The sequence below is a fragment of the Trypanosoma brucei genome (assembly GCF_000002445.2).
Source record: "Trypanosoma brucei brucei TREU927 chromosome 11 chr11_scaffold01 genomic scaffold, whole genome shotgun sequence".
Lineage (NCBI taxonomy): Eukaryota > Euglenozoa > Kinetoplastea > Trypanosomatida > Trypanosomatidae > Trypanosoma > Trypanosoma brucei.
In genome coordinates, this window is record NT_165288.1 from 3,337,584 (window position 1) to 3,355,797 (window position 18,214).

General features: G+C 49.2%; 6 protein-coding genes across 6 annotated transcripts, besides 7 other annotated features; all 6 read right to left on the minus strand.

Annotated features, from left to right (window-relative positions):
• Positions 1-996: 996 nt before the first annotated feature.
• Positions 997-2,475, minus strand: Tb11.01.4570 (hypothetical protein, conserved; the record flags this gene model as incomplete). The annotated part of the gene is made up of 1 exon (XM_824241.1): positions 997-2,475. One exon carries the CDS (start codon positions 2,473-2,475, stop codon positions 997-999), a length of 1,479 nt encoding a protein of 492 aa, XP_829334.1.
• A 258-nt stretch (positions 2,476-2,733) lies between these two features.
• Positions 2,734-2,760: a microsatellite.
• An 835-nt stretch (positions 2,761-3,595) lies between these two features.
• Positions 3,596-3,655: a sequence feature (CT-rich).
• Positions 3,656-3,667: 12 nt separating this feature from the next.
• Positions 3,668-3,698: a sequence feature (AT_rich).
• A 40-nt stretch (positions 3,699-3,738) lies between these two features.
• Positions 3,739-3,759: a sequence feature (AT_rich).
• Positions 3,760-4,490: 731 nt separating this feature from the next.
• Positions 4,491-4,943, minus strand: Tb11.01.4580 (hypothetical protein; the record flags this gene model as incomplete). The annotated part of the gene is made up of 1 exon (XM_824242.1): positions 4,491-4,943. The coding sequence occupies one exon, from the start codon at positions 4,941-4,943 to the stop codon at positions 4,491-4,493; it is 453 nt and encodes a 150-aa protein (XP_829335.1).
• A 111-nt stretch (positions 4,944-5,054) lies between these two features.
• Positions 5,055-5,080: a microsatellite.
• Positions 5,081-5,789: 709 nt separating this feature from the next.
• Positions 5,790-5,810: a microsatellite.
• A 500-nt stretch (positions 5,811-6,310) lies between these two features.
• Positions 6,311-7,360, minus strand: Tb11.01.4590 (hypothetical protein, conserved; the record flags this gene model as incomplete). The annotated part of the gene is made up of 1 exon (XM_824243.1): positions 6,311-7,360. One exon carries the CDS (start codon positions 7,358-7,360, stop codon positions 6,311-6,313), a length of 1,050 nt encoding a protein of 349 aa, XP_829336.1.
• A 316-nt stretch (positions 7,361-7,676) lies between these two features.
• Tb11.01.4600 (cleavage and polyadenylation specificity factor 30 kDa subunit) lies at positions 7,677-8,510 on the minus strand (the record flags this gene model as incomplete). The annotated part of the gene is made up of 1 exon (XM_824244.1): positions 7,677-8,510. The coding sequence occupies one exon, from the start codon at positions 8,508-8,510 to the stop codon at positions 7,677-7,679; it is 834 nt and encodes a 277-aa protein (XP_829337.1).
• A 469-nt stretch (positions 8,511-8,979) lies between these two features.
• On the minus strand, positions 8,980-9,762 carry Tb11.01.4610 (hypothetical protein, conserved; the record flags this gene model as incomplete). Its single annotated transcript, XM_824245.1, has 1 exon — positions 8,980-9,762. One exon carries the CDS (start codon positions 9,760-9,762, stop codon positions 8,980-8,982), a length of 783 nt encoding a protein of 260 aa, XP_829338.1.
• Positions 9,763-11,367: 1,605 nt separating this feature from the next.
• Positions 11,368-16,863, minus strand: Tb11.01.4620 (ubiquitin ligase, putative; the record flags this gene model as incomplete). Its single annotated transcript, XM_824246.1, has 1 exon — positions 11,368-16,863. The coding sequence occupies one exon, from the start codon at positions 16,861-16,863 to the stop codon at positions 11,368-11,370; it is 5,496 nt and encodes a 1,831-aa protein (XP_829339.1).
• Positions 16,864-16,902: 39 nt separating this feature from the next.
• Positions 16,903-17,024: a sequence feature (A-rich).
• The last annotated feature ends 1,190 nt before the right edge of the window (positions 17,025-18,214 follow it).

The following is an 18,214-nucleotide window of genomic DNA, read 5'->3' on the forward strand; positions in this document are numbered from 1 at the left end:
TTTCGTGTCGGGAATGGGAACGCAGAACAACAACAGCACAGTTTCACAACCCCTGTCTTCTTTAAACGCCCGTATTATGTCAAAAAAAAAAAAAGACAGTACAACTGGAGCGCCGATACGCGTGACGTCGGGGGTAACTCTGTCTCTCTGTTTCGCGTAATCTTATCTTATTAGTGCCATCCGATCCGTGCCAGCAAGCCGCAACACTCATGTTGATGGAATAACTCCGCCGCCGGCACACCGCCTTCTAAGAACCCGAAAAGGCGGTTTGGAAAATGGATGGTGGGAGGTTCCGCTCGAAGGTTATTTTATCAACAGCTGCAGCCCGGCAAACTTAACATGGCGTTGAATTAACGATAGCTGAGAAACTGCGCGACACTCTTCTCGAAACCAACGGACCGCTTCTTTCAGTCCCCTTCGTGTCATTTCATGAAACCCGTCTTGTCCAAATCCCCTCTCGGAATCTCACTGCTCTCCGTCGAAACAGATGGCGCGAAGCGATCAGAAGCCGGTGGTGGGATTCGGCCACACATCCGCCAAACCTGCCGATGTGATTCGAGTCTCGTTGGGAGGGGGAAGTCACATTATGCAGGTGGATTTGACCTTATATATCACATTTTTCCTTCCCTTTCCTCACTGATGCTAGCACAGGGGGAACGTGGAGAGAAATGGGGAAATAATGGTGTGTACAAAGCTTATTTCCTTGCTTCAGACGAAGGTAGCGGGGGCCCGCGCAGAAGCTTACATGAAAGACGTCCCTGTCAGAACTGCTGGTGTTTCCAAAGGGAAGGAAAAGACAGACTAGTGAGGCACCCTCCGCCTGTAACGGCACAGTTTGGGAAATCTTAAAAAAAAACTCCCCCAGAGGGGGGAGGGGGAAGAAATATAGAGGGCCACACCCCCTGCCTCTGATACAACATCGTTTCGTCATGACTCCTCCACATGTATGTGTTACACCTTTCATCAGCCTCACGGTGTTTCCGGCAGGGCGCATATTTACATCCGTGGGGAGGAGCCCAGAAGAATACGATCCATATTTATTGGTTTAACGAACTTGGGAGTAGGCGAACCCGTTTGAGCAGACGTCCCATTTGGATGGGGTCTGGGCGACCGACCTCTCAACAACTCAAACCCGGGCTTGCAGTTCGGCGACCTCGTACCTTGAAACTCTGGGGGCGACGATCCCAGCGATAGTTCGGTTGCGCGCCGGCGCAGGTTTCCAACCCCGTCCCGCAGCCCGGTACCTGTTTTCCTCAAACCTCCCACGCTACGCCCCTTTGAACCACAGTTGGTCAGGCTACCGGAAAGCGCGCTTGACGTGTGTCTGCGGTTTCCAGGGGATTTACCCACTCCCAACGTGTTGGTTGCCCTCATTGCGGAAGTCCACGCCGGCCCCGTGGCGAGGGAGTTGTACCGCTCTCTTTTTGTTGCTGGTCGAGCTGGAGCGCTCCACCCACGGTTCCGAGATGCCACACGCCCTAATGGAGGGGACACTTGTCGGTAGGAGCTCCCGACACCACTGGCAGCAGAAACACCGCGATACCCCATGGGGGCAGCGCTCTTCATACGAAGCATGCCAAACCGCTGCTGGACAGACGTCTGGCTACGACCGCCACCTCTGCGCGCATTCATTTCCGTTTCCATCATCTTTCGCTTTGCCTGATGCGCGGACGCGAGAGCATACAGCCTTTCCCACGGTCCGCTTCCATCTTGGCGCCGTGAGGCAGCAACACTACGTCTAACAACATTCCCCCGAGAAACTTTGGGTGCAGGGGGGGCGGTCGTGCTTCGTGGCTTGGCTGCGCGGCTCCACAAGCTGCGCTCGCGGTTCGTTGGCCTCGTTGAAAAGGAGTTTTTTGGTTTGTACAGTGCTGTTGGCATTCTCGGTTGTGACAAGGCTTTGCGCCGTGGGTTCCAAACAGGCCTACGAGGGGCGCTCTCCTTGAATGGCCCCTTGTTGTTACGATATTCCTCCAACTCCCGCCGAACGCGTTTCCATAAGTCCTCAAGGGACACATCCTCCCGATCGTCCACATCTCCCCTTGCATTCTTGTTCAACAATCCCCTCGAAGGGGTGGCTCTATTTCCCACATTTCCGCGCGCCAGCAGCCGGTTACGACCAGCTGCACCGCTATTCTTCCCCACGGCTGGCTTGTTACGTTTGACATCATGGGTGCGACTGCGCCCCAACCCACTTGCCATTTCAAAGAGCTCCTGTAATTTTTCGTGAGACTGTTGCAAAACTGAACTTTGATCCATCCCTCCGGACATGGCGGGTTCGTAGAATGGAGTCGCCGTGGGTAACTTCGCAATACTGCCGCCGTGAAGGAGGTCATGCCCTTGTTCCAACAATTCCTCCAAGCGCGCCATGGGCCCACCGAGTTCATTGAGGTCCCTTCCCTCAACCCGACCCGCCACTTCAAGCGGGCGGCTACTGCCCGTGGACGGAGAAGTATCAAAGGAATCACCACACATGATGCCCCCCCCCACGTATATGCAGTCAACTAATTATAGGTAAATATACACAAACGAGAGTACACAGATGCGTGTTGCAAGTGCAATACACTCTTGATGAAGTCCACCTCCCAGCGTTACGCTACACGATTTCCTTTCTGTTTTTCCTTATCTTCTTTTTTCTTTTACTGTCCAGTCCTCGATTTCTCACTTTCCGCCAAATGTGCTCACGGAGCAACAGTGAGTTCCAAGGATCACGGAGGTAGACCACGAAAGGAAATATATATTTATATATATATATATATACGGCACCACTTAGGTGTTAATCTCCCGTACGCTTACTGAGACCACAAAACCGTGAGTTTCAACAGGTCCGACACACAACAAACCGAACAAAATTTTCTTTTCTATACTTTGCCGATAATTCTCTCCCGCGCCCTCTCGCTGCAGGAAAAGAAACTGCTGAGTGCCCCCTCACTTTACCTTTACACGTACGCACACTCAAACTTCAAATTCCGCCGAGCGTTTATTTTTGATGCTGCTTTGTGGGTGTGACAGGTAGGGTAAAGGGTACAAAACCTACGGCAACAGTAATGATAATAATAACAATAAATAACTGTGAAAATGACGAAACGAACGCAACAAAGGGGTTGAAGCACAGCAAGCACCAAGTCGAGGGCCCACTTGCTTCCAACTAATGCGGTGGTAAAAACAAAATATACGCTCCCTCTTTCCTTTCTCCCCGTCCCCGGCCTGGCACTTCAACCAGTCAATTATCTCTCTCCAATTCAATGGAACTCTCTACGTGCCCACCCTCGTTCGTCCCCTTTACGGGCCTGCGTGCAGCTTTCGTATCCGGTTGAATTTTCGTGGACTCCAAACAGCAGGTCAAGTGTTCGTACCAAATATTCCCCTTATAATATATTTATATATTCCCTTTTTTCTTTTGTACACCGCTGACGGCGTTACTGGTGGATGGCAGGAAGAGCGAGTGGCACCGCCCCCTCACTGATTCCCCGCCGTTGCCTCTATGTTCTATTGCTTTTCCTCCCTTTATTTATCTTCTCTTGTTTTCTTTTGAATATGAAAATACCAATTACTCGTGATGCTACAGCCACTGTTAGGTGAAAGAAAGGTTTGCCCTTGCCTCCTTCTTTCCTCCTTCCTGTTCCCTTTTTTTCTTCTTTTTTTCCCCCTTCCTATAGGTGACAAGTTAATTTTTTTTTAAAAAAATAAGTAAATATGTAAACAATGCCTTCAACTTTTTGATTTGTTTGGTTCTTCTTTTTTTTTAAAAAAAAAAAAGATTAATCTTTGGAGGGGGTTAACCCGCTGAGGTGGTTGGAAAGGCAGCAAGAATTTGCACTCAAGGCCACAAGCGTAATGGGATCATGCAAATTCATGTGAACACTTAAATCGTCATAAAGGCAGTTGGGGGCCAAACAAAAACACGCAGGCACTTCTAGGCATGAATATATTTTAAATACATAAACACAAACACGCCATTAAAAATGGAATGCACACGAAACACACAATGCGGTTAACATTTTACAAGAGGAAACTGACGGGAAAAAAAAACGCAAATTGCACGTCACAAACCTGCAGCAGGGGCCGCACATTCTTAACACGATGGTTGCAAAATGCTCACACCTACATCAGGTAGTCATAATATGACTGCGGTGGTGAGGTCGCAGTTGAGGCCATATTATTTTTTAACACGCAACGTGGCAACGCTGCCCTCACACTTGTGCCGCAACTTGTGAAATAAGAGGAACACAAGAGATGGTAACAAAAAAAAAAAAACACTCAGCACTATAATCAAAAAAACGCACCAAACAAGCAGAAAAAAGAAAAATTATAAAAATAAAGTAAACAACACAGCACGAAACGAAGTAGGAAGGTACATCTGCGTACATTACGAATTTTATGCACATACGGATATCGACCTGACGGTAAACATTAGTTCAATCCAAAACACAACCCTTAGAATTCCGATGGCATGTACCTTTATTGTAACCTCAGAAGCGAGGCGTATATTAACCCGGTTTGTGGCAACAAGCGGCGAGACCGAAGCGGCAGTAATCATTCAACTCCGCTCGGATGCGGTTGCGCAAGGCGGTGAGCGAAATATCCATGCGGTCGTCCACAATATCAAAAGCTGCATTCGAAGGCCTCCCCGCTTTGGGTTTGGGACCCGAAACCGCCGATGAGGTCGAGCGGTGACGACTACTTTTCCCCGATGTCGCACTAAACCCCTTTAATGAAGTGGTACCCGTTGGAGAAGGCGAGTTCCCGCCATTAAATCCACTAACTGAATTTGTTTCACCCCACGCAAGCCGCACCGACCGGTAACCGCAAAGGAGAGTCATTGATTCATTCAACAAATTCTCCACACGCTCCATAGAAGTGCGAATCCGATCAAACTCCGCCATGCACGGGGAGGGAAATGCCACCCGCAACGGAGTCCCGCCACCATGAAGGCAGCTCATTGTGGAATTGCACACACTAAAACCAGACACAGCAACCTCAAGCAAAGTAAACAAAATTGAAATTGAGGAAGGAAAAAAAAAAAGAAGCTTGCAACTCCTTGCTTAAATGAGCCACCACCACCACCACCACCACCACCTTCCAAACCCTAGAAGCTCCAGTCACACGAAGCGATGCCTTCACACGAGCCAATAAATATTCTATAGCGTATGAACAGACGAAACGGAGGAACTAAAACTAATAATAAAAATAAAAACAGAAACGCTCTTCCACAAGGGGAAATATCCCAACCCGGGGGGAAAAAAACGCTTCGGAGTGCTACTTGAGCCACGTCCCCGCCCCCTTCTTTCCTTCCCTTTGCCTTTTTAATTGGTTATTTCCCCTTTCTTTCCCCCCCCCTTTTTTTTTTGAAAGATTGAAATTACTATTTGTATTAACCCTTGAAATCTACAGACGCCTGTCCGACAGAAAGAAAAAAAAAGATGATGGTTGGGGGAATGAAAAACTTTACAACAAACTTATAGTGAGTTTCACTGCCTTCTTTTTTTTATTATTATTTCCGGCACGCGCACTTCTTTGGTTTCGTTTTTATTTCGTTTTCCTTCCTTTTGTTTATAATTACGCGTCTTTGACGAGGTGCGTTTCAGTGGCAGCAACTTCCCTCTGCCACTGAAACGCAGTACAGGCGCTGCTGAACTAATGCAAAAAAAAGAAAAAGAGCAAGCCTTGTAAATGAAGGAATACGAAATAAAACAAAACCAAAGAAGTGAAGCAGTTAGGAATCAGAAGGTAGCAAGACGGGATCCTGCAGAAGTGCTGGAAAGGAGTGGAATCACAAATAATAACAGCACACACACACACACACACACGGAGAGAGAGAGTAATTTGTGGAAGGTAGAGAAAACAAAAAGAAAGCACCGCATAGCACAACCCTGGGTTCAGTGACGTCCTTGTCATGCAAGCAAACAAGAATATATAAATAAGTATATGGTCGGTTACGGCACCTCGTAATTCATTCCCCACATCTTCACTTCTTTTTTATTTCCTCCCCTTCCATTTGATTCGGCTTTATTTGACCAGCAGGAAGCACGTCTCTCTCTCTCTCACTCAACAACAGTTGGACATTCATTTTTTCTCTATGTGTTTTGCGCTCAAAAAAAAAACTCTATGTGCGCGCATGGGTTTCACCCGCCGCAAAATCCATCGTCGCTCCAGCAACAAGCATATGGGTGGGTGAGCATTTAAGCTCCACAGTGGTGCAGCATGCCCAAAAAATTAAAAAAAAAACGACGAGAATGTTTTTAACCTAATGGAGAAATGTGCAGTAGAAACTAGACTCATATCATCGAACCAACATTCTGATGAAGCTTCACACACGACACAAACCCGTATTTTCTTTTACGGTGTCGGTCCGCATGTGGCACTCGTTGTTGTAGCGGTGATGCAGCTCCTCCGCCTTTTTATGAACCTCCTCCAGAGACTCGTCAGCAGTCGTGTTCAAATTCCCCAGCACATAATACAGCGCCGGATCAATCATAAAGGCTTCAGAAGAAATTTTACCGCTTCCGAAGCTGCGGCAGTAGCGGTGGAATGCAAGAGATGTATAAAACCCTTTGGTACTGGGACACAACACCGCACTCTCAGAGTTGTCCCTCCTTGAATGTTCTGGTTGGCAACGTAAATCGACCCTAGTGGAATCCCCACGACCGGAAAACATAAATTCCCGCACCCGCTGCCACTCATGTTGGCGCTCACATCGCTCATTCCATGCCGTAACCCCGCGAAGGGTACCGCTACGAGTTAGATTCGCCACAAGGTTCATTTTCCAACTTTTAGAAGCAGCCGCTGCAGAGACTGCGTCGGGTACATTACCGCTCGGAACTACGGCGTCATATCGCCTGGGCACGCTGTCAAACCCCACCAATGATCTATCATCTCCAATATCCTCCTCTTTTCCCGCAAGGCTGCGGGTGGCCCGGCTGCGACGACGCGAAACCGATTTTCCCGATGCGCTGGACTGCAACCGTCGCAGTGCCCCAAGTCTGGTAGGGGCACGCTCCAAAGCTATGCGACTCTCCCATTCATCATCTGTTGCCCTCAAAAGCGCCTCCGTCCCAACGTCTTCCACATTAGTTAACCGCGCCAGCCTCTGAATCACAGCAGTTTTGCCATAACCAGACAATGGACTCACAGCGGGCTCATGATTATATGAGTGTGTGGAATCGTGCGCACGCTCATGTTGTTGCTGCCGATGCCTGCGCAGCAATTGCATGGCAAGCGAGCTCGCCTCCCCACACATGCCGCCACTCAGTGAAACAGCGGATTGCATTGATGACAATTGTGAAGGGCCCTCGGTAACGGTGGTATTGGCCCAATGGCGACGCAGTACCCGACGGTAAACACAGCAGGTGCGTCTCATCAAAAAAAAAAAATAGTGAGGGGAGTCTGTTGATGGAGAGAAGAGCAAAAACAAACAAGAAAAAAAGGTAACAGAAATAAAAGTAACAGGAAAATCGACTGACAGAGAGCATCAGAGTAACCTGCAGACGAAAACGCGGGAAGACCGCTGCACGTGGTAGCAGAGAAGGGGGCGCGATCTTTACTCCCGACATGAACTGAAAGAACCTTCGTATCTGTGCCTGCATGAACCCGTTGCAATAAAATGATGCATACAGACACAGTTCGTGGATGCGACGTGTGCCTTCACGTACGGGGGAGAACCCATTTCCCAAAGCTTACTGCCTTCCCGTTGCATCACCACGACGGTGGCCTCCCCATTGTTGGGGTTTCTGCTTCTTGGGGCAGTCACGGACCTCATGCCCCTCTTCTCCACAGAAAAAGCAGCACTTCCGCGCGGCACGTCCATCGCTCTGGAAGTACAACTGTTCTCCAGGTTCCTGGAGAGCCATCAGCAACCGCCGGAGCAAACCACTTTGCATACCCGGACAGTTAGGTGACAGATGCCCCGGATCAAAGCAACGGTAACATGTGGCATTTTTGTTGAAAGATGGATCGTCTGCCCGCTCGATCAGCATCCGCTGCCGCAGCCGCTCACTAACGTCATTACGGTTGTAAAGCTGCTGTACGGGGTGGCCCAAAGCACACTTCGGCCCCAACGGACAAAATCCTGTGAGGTAAAAGACACACGGTGGGCGGAAGACGTGCCGCAGCCGGCACTTGGGACCTAATGGACAAAAACCTCGGCGGTAAGCGGCGCATTCCGGCTGCCGCTCCACCTGCACGACGTGCTGGAATGGACACTCCGGATTGGAACATTCACCGAGACGCTGATAAAAGGCACATGCAGGGACATAACGATCGTCGTATTCATGCAAATATACACAATTTTCACCGTTCACGCAGGCGCCGCGAAGCCAATGCTTGCAGACCTCCAAACGCATGGACTTAAATTGGGAGAGAACATGCCGCTCAGGGCACGCCGCACCGTTTCGACACTTGCCATGTTGGAACGGCTGACAAATTTCAGACCGCTTCGCCGTAGCGGGGGCCTCGACTGGAAGGGTATCCTCGAAGGCAAGTGACGTGTGGGCAGCGTTGTCAGTAAACATGACGAACCACCGTAACTGAATAAGGGTGATGCAGGGGATAATCAAGTGGTACCCCCTCCTGCTGCTTCCACCCTTTACCCTCTGCTACAAACTACTACTTTCGCTCAGGTGGAAAAGAGGAAAGGGTTGAAGGAAGAAACAATGCACAGTCCACGCGCACTGTCCACTCAACAGCAACCACATGCGAAAGAGATGGAGAAATAAGCAACAGCGAGTTTAGAGGTGGGAATGTGAGAAATTAACGGAGGTTGTTCGAGCCTCCGCTGCGCAACTCTTTGCAGTTCCAGAGAAGTGAGTTCACAAACAGCGGCCAGCCGTGGTAGCGGGCAAACAGGAAGCGAATTAAAAAAAGAGCGAAAAAGCCAGATAATAGCAGAAGCACCCTCTACAACCACTTAAACGATGCCGGAAGCACACAACCGAACTCCACAAGCCCTCTGTTCTTTTTAAGAATGCACGACGATAAAAATCATTCCCTTACAGTCGGTTTAGTGGGTTGATCAAACGCTGCCGGAGCACTGCAAAGGAAATAGCGGCAGAAAAATTCCTCCAGCTCCAAATCCGCAAGAGCATCGGCACCGTCCTTAACCCCACCGGATGAATCCCCGCAAGGGACTTTCACCCCATCACATCCGCACATCACCTGAACTGCGCTGCGGAGAGTCTCCGCAGACAACACTTCAACATGCACCTCATCTGTCGTTTGGCAACCGCCCATGCCGGAAGCACCACTGCTGTTAACGCCGTTTATTGCACAATCAAATGCACCTCGATAACGAAGCAGCCCACACTGACCCTCAAGTGGGCGGTCTCGGACCTCGAGGTATCGTATGATGTTTGATCGGAGGTAACACTGCATGCGTCTCATTGTCGTGCTGGCGAAAGACCAGACGCCATCCTCGCAGTTTGCAACAAAATCTAACCGCTTCAACAACTCATCCAACACCCTATCCAGCAACCGCCAATTTGGCAAACATCGCGGCGACTCCGCAATCTGGATACAACATATGTTCCTCACGACAAACATCAGCGTCTCACTCCCCGCCTTTCCCGTCATTTCGACAGACCCCTCCTGCAGTAGCGCTGCACAGCCCAGCTTCGCCCAATACAACATACAGTGGTGGTACACCAATGCGGGCATAACTGATACCATCTCGAAGGACTTCTGACCACCTGGGAATGGCAAAAGGCCACTTTCAAACCATTTCTGGGCGTCGGCACCGTTGCGGCCGTGCAAAGACAAAATTGTCATGGAGGCCTCTTGCCAGTCACGCTGCACCGCAACCGACGAAGCCGCTAATGTGTGCCGCTCGATCAATTTGTATGCGCTGTCAACATTGCCGTGCAGAAACACTAGGCGCCTGGCGGTGGCCAGAACGTTTGCATGTGGATCGTGGTGCCGTGGCCGCAGCCGGTCGTCCTCTACACAAGGCAAGAACGCCAGCCTTCACTCCTTCTCTTACCTCCGCTAGGCCACACTAAATATGTTCGTCACTACGTCCTTAATGCAGTAAGCTGTCAAAAACGGCGACCACTCACTTTCAGATTTTCCTTCACGGTGCTGCGATTACCTATGCTTGACGTAGACGAGTCCGAGTAAAAAGAAACTGGTACCAGCACACCTGAGGTCACCCCCCTCCCCCCCACAACCGCAGGAGTTCGTCAAAAAAGCGTAAAGGTAGAGCAAGAGTCTATGGAAAGTGTCGATAGGAAAGGCAAAGTGAATAAACTAATATATATATATATATGCCCGACTAAATCTGGCTTTGAAAAGAAAATTAAAAGAGAAACACGCAAGAGGAAGAGTGAGAAAGAAAGAGGAGGACGATTAAATGATTTGGGCGAAACCGGGATAAAAGATGGCATTCGGACATATAAATATCGAACGCTTTGGAGGCCATAGTGGCAAAAGTTAATTAGGTGTGACCAAGTTGCGAGAGGGGTGTTCTACCACTATGGACTTGCCCACTATCTGTTCAGACGTGTACCTTAAAGTCAGATGTAGGGAAGAGCGAACGCTGGTGGGGTAGCAATTGGCACCTTTCTTTTTTAGGGGAGGAGCATAATAAAAGCCCCCCTCTCTCGCTCCTTCCAAATCATATGTGTTCGGGAAGGTAAATATAAACACATGTGCAGACACGATAGGCACAATTGCAGTTAACGTCACTATCTCACCGACACATCTCTGCACTCTTTCTACAAACTATTGAAAAAAGTGATGGAGAAAATAAGGTGGAATACGAGCCGAGTATGCTGCGGCAGCGTCTGCAACCACTGTTATCACATCCATCATTCGTATGACTAATCACTTATTTGTTTGCACTCCTCCCCTTCATCAACTTCAAGTATTCAAAATTCGCTTTCAGAGGCGAAAGAAAATGCAGTAATGAACGAACACAAACTTTATGGTGAGAGGCAAAACACCACCCGCCAACGACCCATACAGTTCCCCACGGTTACCCCTACACATCAAGGAGGCGGCACACAGCACATACGGTGTATAAAATAGCGTATACATTTGCGCATGATTGCGCATTTATAACGTTGCTGTTGCGCTGCATTGTGATACCTCCATGCGGAATGGCTCAATGCAGCCTCATCCGTTTGTCATTTTGCCGACTCTTTTCTGGGGCGAGTCTCTCCGATCCACCACTAAATACCCTAATCGCGTCCCGCCACGGCAAATAATGATATGAACCATTCAACAGCCAATAGCACATTCGATACGACACGTAAATTAAGCATACACACATCAACAACAACAACGACGCACACACACATATACATACACGCGTATACATCTCCCTTCCTCATCGTTTATGTGCCCGTACCGGCACTGGCACATTCCAGCACGTTTTTAAAGGAGTCGAAGGTCCCGCCGCTTCATTTCACTGACCACAGTAAACTCCACATTCCACCTCGACCGAATCCACAAGGAAAGCAAAAAATGCGCCAAGTCGTCATTAAGGGTTAACTGGCGCGAGGTGTAGCCACGCACTGCAGGTCGACCATACTCGTCGGCGTAAGGACCCGCTAGAACAACAACTTGAGACCTTCTAGTTTCGAGCACGTATATACGATTGTCTTCGGGACTCATGTAAACACCAAGGCCACTGCCACACGAGAGGGCATGAATGTAAAGCTCCGGTGGCCTTTGTGATGGTCTCAAGCAAAAGAGTTTGCCACAGAAGCAGCACAGGAGACGATTCCCTTCTGTATCGCCACACATGCTACAAGGTTCATTGGGGTTGAGGCTGAGGAGTAATTGGGCGTGGGCATCAGGAAGGTGCAACACACGATTCATTAAGAACCGCTTCCACAATAAGGCCCCTTCATACACAACACCCAACGGTTTGAAACGAGGCGCGTCATCAAGAAGAGACACGTCGCGGCAACGGTGCAGTAAACTAAGCGGGGTTCCTTTGATCATCTTCTCATTCCCTTCCGAGACCGCTTTGTGAATTAGCGAGACCAAGGCCTCCGAGGCTTTTGTATGTCCCCACTCGCAGTTTTGAAGCGGTTTCTGCAACAAATAGCACAACATGGTGAAAACAGCTTGGCTCTGACCCTCCAACGTTGCAAGCTCTTCCGACTGAAACGGAATGAATACAACCTTATCGTCACCGATCTGTACCACCTCAGATGGTGTATTGTCGGTCAGCAACGCCTTGAGAAGCGTAAGGCACCCCAACTCACGCCATACAGACATAAGAAGTCCACTGTGAGCGCCTTGGCCATCATCGTCGACGGGCCCCGAGGTGAGGGCAGAGCAATCACTCGAATGCAGTAAGAGTGTCGTGTACTGAGCCACGTACTCTGCCGCGTCTGAGGGATGCAGTAGTGCATTTAGAATAAGTACGCAAAAATTATCATCAACATCGTGACAGGAAAGTTCCGCACAAGCATGGGAAATAGTCCCTTCAAGTAATATTGGCTCCAGTGATATCATGAGGGAGAGGAGGGTGAGCAGCTCATTGTACAGCACAGCACCTCCAACCTTCACCCACTCGAGCGCTACGCACATTTGCGCACGAACACTTCGAGCAACCTCGACAACCTCTCGAATGTTCTTATTTTCGTCCCGCGGTTGCTTCCGCACACTCCGCGATTCATTCCCGCTGCCATCACAGGAAGAATTGGTAACAGCTACGCTAGAAATGTCACACCACAAACTCTGCAGTGCACCTCGGGCGGCCTCGTCAGAGCTGACAGCACGTAACGAACTCTCCCGTACCATCTCAAACAGGGAAGATGCCTCTCCCGTCGCCACATTCGCAGGTGGCACGGGGCACGGGCAGAGCGTGGTGCAAACCATGAGGCACATTGGACAGCTGAAATCGTTGCGAGTAACCGCTGCAGGCAACCGGTCCATGTCTGGCGTGTTTTGCAAAGTGGAGGCCATTCGACCAAATATCCTCTTCACACAACTCATGTGGGCGGCATGTCCACAGAGGTAAAAATGAGTGCTTAGCTTGCGCTTTTGAGGTTGTTGCTGGTGGGAGTCGACCCCTGTGTCGTCAAATCGAAGGCGGTCAAGCACATCAGACACAGAAACGTTTCCGAAAAGAGCAAGCGATCCCCTCGCATGATCCCGGCATATGCAACAATCCATGCTTCGGATACGCTGCAGTATTGGGTTGGCCACCGAAGAATGGCTGCCACCTTCACACACAGAAGGTTTCACACCCGGTGCAGGTGCGTCTTGTGTTGCATAAAAGCCAAACCTCGAAGGATCAGAGAGCATGGCAAAACTTTTCTTCGCGTTAATCGCTTTCATACGCTTCAAAAGCGCTGACTGCTTCCCCTTGACGTCCGGTCGGCAGCACTCACCCTCTCCACGCTGCGACTCCCCAACCGCTGGCTTGTCTGCCCCAACCGAAAGGGAAGGTTCACTCATGCCTTGAAGTATAAACTCTACCATTCCAACAATACCAAATATATCCTTCGTTACCTCACGGAAACGGGTGCGTAGTTTGCGTAGCGCATCCACTGTTGTAGTCGCGGACGCTGTCGACACCGGTGAACGGCCCGCCCCAAAAACTAAATCCGCTTCCACAGGAACTTCAAGGGCTTCCTTAAGGTTCCTCGCGTTGAGAAGACCTTCCACACCGAGCAGCTGGTTGAGTTGTTGCGGAGCGTGTATCGGTGGGGATGAATTTTTTTTATGAAACTTACCAACCGCATCCCAATCCACCACAGTAGCAGCAGATCCACCTGACGCACCAGCACCAATGATTGTGCATGCCCTCATTGCAAGGTACAGCAAAGAGATGGCATGCGCCAACGTAATGATACTTACCGTCCCCTCAGACCCCGAACAGCCCTCCAGCCCGTCAAACATGTATCCGTGAACTGCACGTATGGCAACGCTAAGCACACAAGGATCCTGTAGCAGTAGAAACACCTTGTCACGGAATACGGCGGCACGACGAGCCTCCCACGACCCTTCCTCAGGCCGCTCAGTCACTTCAACCCATCGTATGTTAGGTGGAGGGAACACCGCCGGTGCATCGTTAGAGTCTCCCTCCCCCCCACTGTCGGTTCCCATCCGCTTCCTCCGCACTAAACGGTCGTAGAGATCGCACATATCAGGTAAATGGTGGTCCCGAAGTGATGGATGATAAAGGTTTATGTACGACCGCCACGTGCAAACATCCTTGAACTGAACCACCGCCCTCTTCCGGCTTTTCACTGTCGTGGTCACTTCTCTAAAAATTAATGGAAGCAATTCATCAAGGTTGATGCCGGGTAAAGCATGTTCCAACTCACTGGCTACCCTCTCCAGGTCGTCAAGGGAGTGACCGCGGTCCCCTGCAATGACGTGCAGTAACCGCCGTTTCAATGCGAAGACTAAATCAGCCTTATTATTAATTAGTAAACTGCAGTCCTGTACACAAAGTGTGAGGACAAGCCTCAAAAAGCCGGTGTAACCCAACGCACGATTCTCCTTAGAGAACATGAACCGATTCAGCAACTGAGCTGCAAACGTCTCTGTGGGGACCAAAAGCATAAGCAGTTGCATCATGCACACGTCTGCTTCGATCATGAGTGTACTGCAAGCAACGTAACACTCGCAACGCCTTGACAACTCAAAGCGCTCACCATGCCAAAGACCTTGCTCATGTTGGCAGAGCAGGACCAATGGCATGAGAAGCTCATCAATCCAATAATCTGCCCTCGCTTCTGTTTCCGCAAACAACTCCGAAAGAAGAGAGACGAATGACCCCTGTTCAACTTCCGCCCCGCTTTCTTCAATTCGCTTTTGTACCTTCATCCACGACTTCACTATTTCTGCGAAGAATCGCATGTGCGGAAGCACAAACGATGTTGGATTAGGTGATTTTTTATCTAGCAAGTCATATCGTTCCAGTAGTGGCTTCCCATCTGCGTCCACAGAAATTACTTCCTTTGGGGAAAACCCGCCCCGCTTTTCTTGGAGAAGGGCGTTAATGGCCACCATACACTCTCTCATTAGCTCACGCATGTACTCTCGACAAGTTACGTTACACCCAACCCCACCGCCTCCGACCAACAGTGCTGATCCACCCTGTACGGAAAACCCTTCAAGCATGTCACGACGCTTGCTGCTCTCAACAGCGGGGTCCAATGCACCACACCACGAGGAAGACGAAAGACTTTCCAACAGGCGGGGCGGAATTAACAACTCGCCCGCGTGCAACGACACCGCTACGTCGCGGGCCATATTCGCTATACGGTGAAACATTTGCTGCAGCTCTAACTCTATATTCATAGCACAGTCCGTTTCCACACTGCCCCCGTCTGACTCGCCCACTGATGTCCTTCGAAACACCATACTAGCACTCCCATTAATCGTGAGTAACCTGCACCAGCCGCGATAAAGTTGGCGCGACACAACGATTGCACAAGTGTTCTGTGTCACACACAACACTTCTGTCATCCACCTACAACACCTGACTGCCCTCGAGACCTCTTGTGGGGAAGCGTTTCTCACATTCATGGTCTCACAACTGCAATACAACAGGCAAGAGATAAGCCGATGAAGAATTGTTTCTCCCTTGAGCACACTTTCCCACTTTGGATGTGGCTCCCGCAGTAAAAGGCTGTCCACAACATCACTGGATGTAAAGACCTGAACGCTGAGCGTTGCAACATGTAACTCCCTCCTCGTGGCGCCTCGTTCCCCGTACTTTAAAAGAAGCTCCGCAAAGGGGACGCGGATCAGCGGGTCACAGAGGGTGTTGTTGAATAACCAAAGAATAGAGCGTTCCCAAATGGAAAAACGGGATAACTTGGGGATTTCAAACCCATATAAAAATAATTCTTCCATGCAAGAAAGGTGACGCATCTCCTCCAGCCTTTTTCCATCCGCTACGCACTCAACACGCCGGGATACGAGCGCCTTCTCCATAAGGCTATGGCACAGCACACGTCGGGGTCCGTCACCACTGGCCGAAAGAAGCAGTGCAATGTCAGCTATCCGACGAAGTGCTCGATCAAACCACTGCATCCTTGCCAATTGATCATCACTACTGTTACTATTGCATTGGTATTCCGCCTGTGCGCCAACAATCGTCGTAATGTATAGTACAAGACCACGCGACAACACCTCAAGCCACTGTCGCTTAGTACAGTCCATATCGGCAGCAGGATCCGCCGAACTCTGAAATCCCCTATGTCGTGTGCAAAAAGAAGCAGTTTTCCACGCAGACGGGTCACCACAGTCACACATACCCCCACCAATCAAGCACTGCCGCACGACATAATTATGATTAATGCATGGAGAACTCTTGAAACAGTCACTACACATCACACACGAACAATCTGAGGCGCAATCCTTGCAAAACACAAGTATTTCCCCAGGTTGAAAAGAACGACCGCAAACACGAAACCCCGTCTCCTCTCGTATCATTTTTTCTCCTTCTTCATCAACAGTGAGACCCAGCCACCACTCCACCATTGGCAGAGCATTGCTGGTGCACTTCCATGCAGCAGGGGAACTATATTTGGTTCTCTCCTCCATCAACATTTCAAGTCCCGCGTTGACAGTATCACCCAGCTTTTGGGGGTATTGCCTGAGCAACGTAGCAGCTCCTGGAGGAACGCGGCACCTCAGAAGAATTTTTGGATCAGTTTCCAGAACATTTTCCAGAGGCACTAACCCCGACGCGTCACCACCCATATGATAGAAACGATCAAGATCATCCCTGACTGCACGCACCAACAGCAAACGTTCCTCCTTCCCAACGGTATGACTTTCCCACTCCATACCAGTGAAAATTTCATGAAGCTGCAGGTACTCCAAAAGGGTTCCAGAAGTCCACTTCCTCGGATCCATCGGATTCTGCACAGATGCAAAGCCTGACAACGCCATAGCTACACAAAACTTATTTTTAAAAAAAAACCTTTTTACAAAAGCAAAAAAAAAAGGATAAAGACGTGCAGAACACAAAACAAACAAAAAATTATAATATAAAAAGAAGCTTTCAAGAAAAAACAAAAATGAAAACAAAATAAAAAATGAAAAAGAAAAAATATGTGAACAGAACCCAATAGCCCCCTACAACTCATAACCACCTTAAAATAACGAAACGAAACAGTGGAAAGAAGTGGACATCCCAACCAACGCGCACAATACATTGCCATCGTGTAACTATCAGCACAAAAAGGGTAGTCGCAATAATTGCAACCGTCCCTCCACTATGGCATTACGAAATGGAAAAACTAAAACAAGTCAAAGGGAAAAACAATGGGAACCTGACAGGTGCAAAAGTGCAAAATGGTATGCCTCTTACACATTTCCCTTTCACCACCCTCACACATAGAAACTGCCATCAAGCATAGCGTGTAAATATTTGTCAGGTGAGGGCACTCTAAGCACTAATATTGAAATCAATTGTCCACCAAAGGTAAAAAGACAAGAAAGGCATTTACTAAAGCGGACACATTCTCTCCCATCTATATCTATTTACATAGGTGTATATCTATTTCCGGATTTACCCACGTTCGTACTTCCGTACGCACGCAGGTTCTCGTGTATGCCTATGTACGATTCTATGTGTTTGCATGCAGGCGTATGGAGGCATACGTGCTGCTGCCCACAAGCTCATTTCCTTGTTATGATATCTGTTAAAAACAACAGCCAGTACTCCAAGGAGGTGCAGTCGCTGACCTTACCAGAGTAACAGATATCTAACTCAATGAAAGTAAAGGGCATCAGCCCCATACTTCACAGTTCCCCTTACATACGGGCACGCACCAACGATAACATCCCCTAGAAATCTGCGTCCAGAGAGAAAACCTTTGACGACCTTTCGGAACTCATCACACCAGCCTTCTGATACTCACCAACCTTCTTCTCGAAAAAGTTAGTTTTCCCCTGAAGAGAAATCATATCCATGAAGTCAAATGGGTTCTTCGAGTTGTAATGACGGTCGTACCCCAAGGACACCAGGAGCCGATCGGCGACAAACTCAATGTACTGAGTCATCAGCTGAGAATTCATTCCAATTAAGCGGACAGGTAATGCATCGCAAATGAACTCTCGTTCAATTGATACTGCATTGCATATAATTTCAAGCACACGATCCCTCGGCAGCTTGTTTACGATATACTTCTCGTATAATAGGCAAGCAAAGTCAGTGTGCAGACCCTCATCACGTGAAATCAGCTCGTGCTGAAGGTGAGCCCGGGCATCAAGCCACGCTTCTTTAGCCAAAAAATGG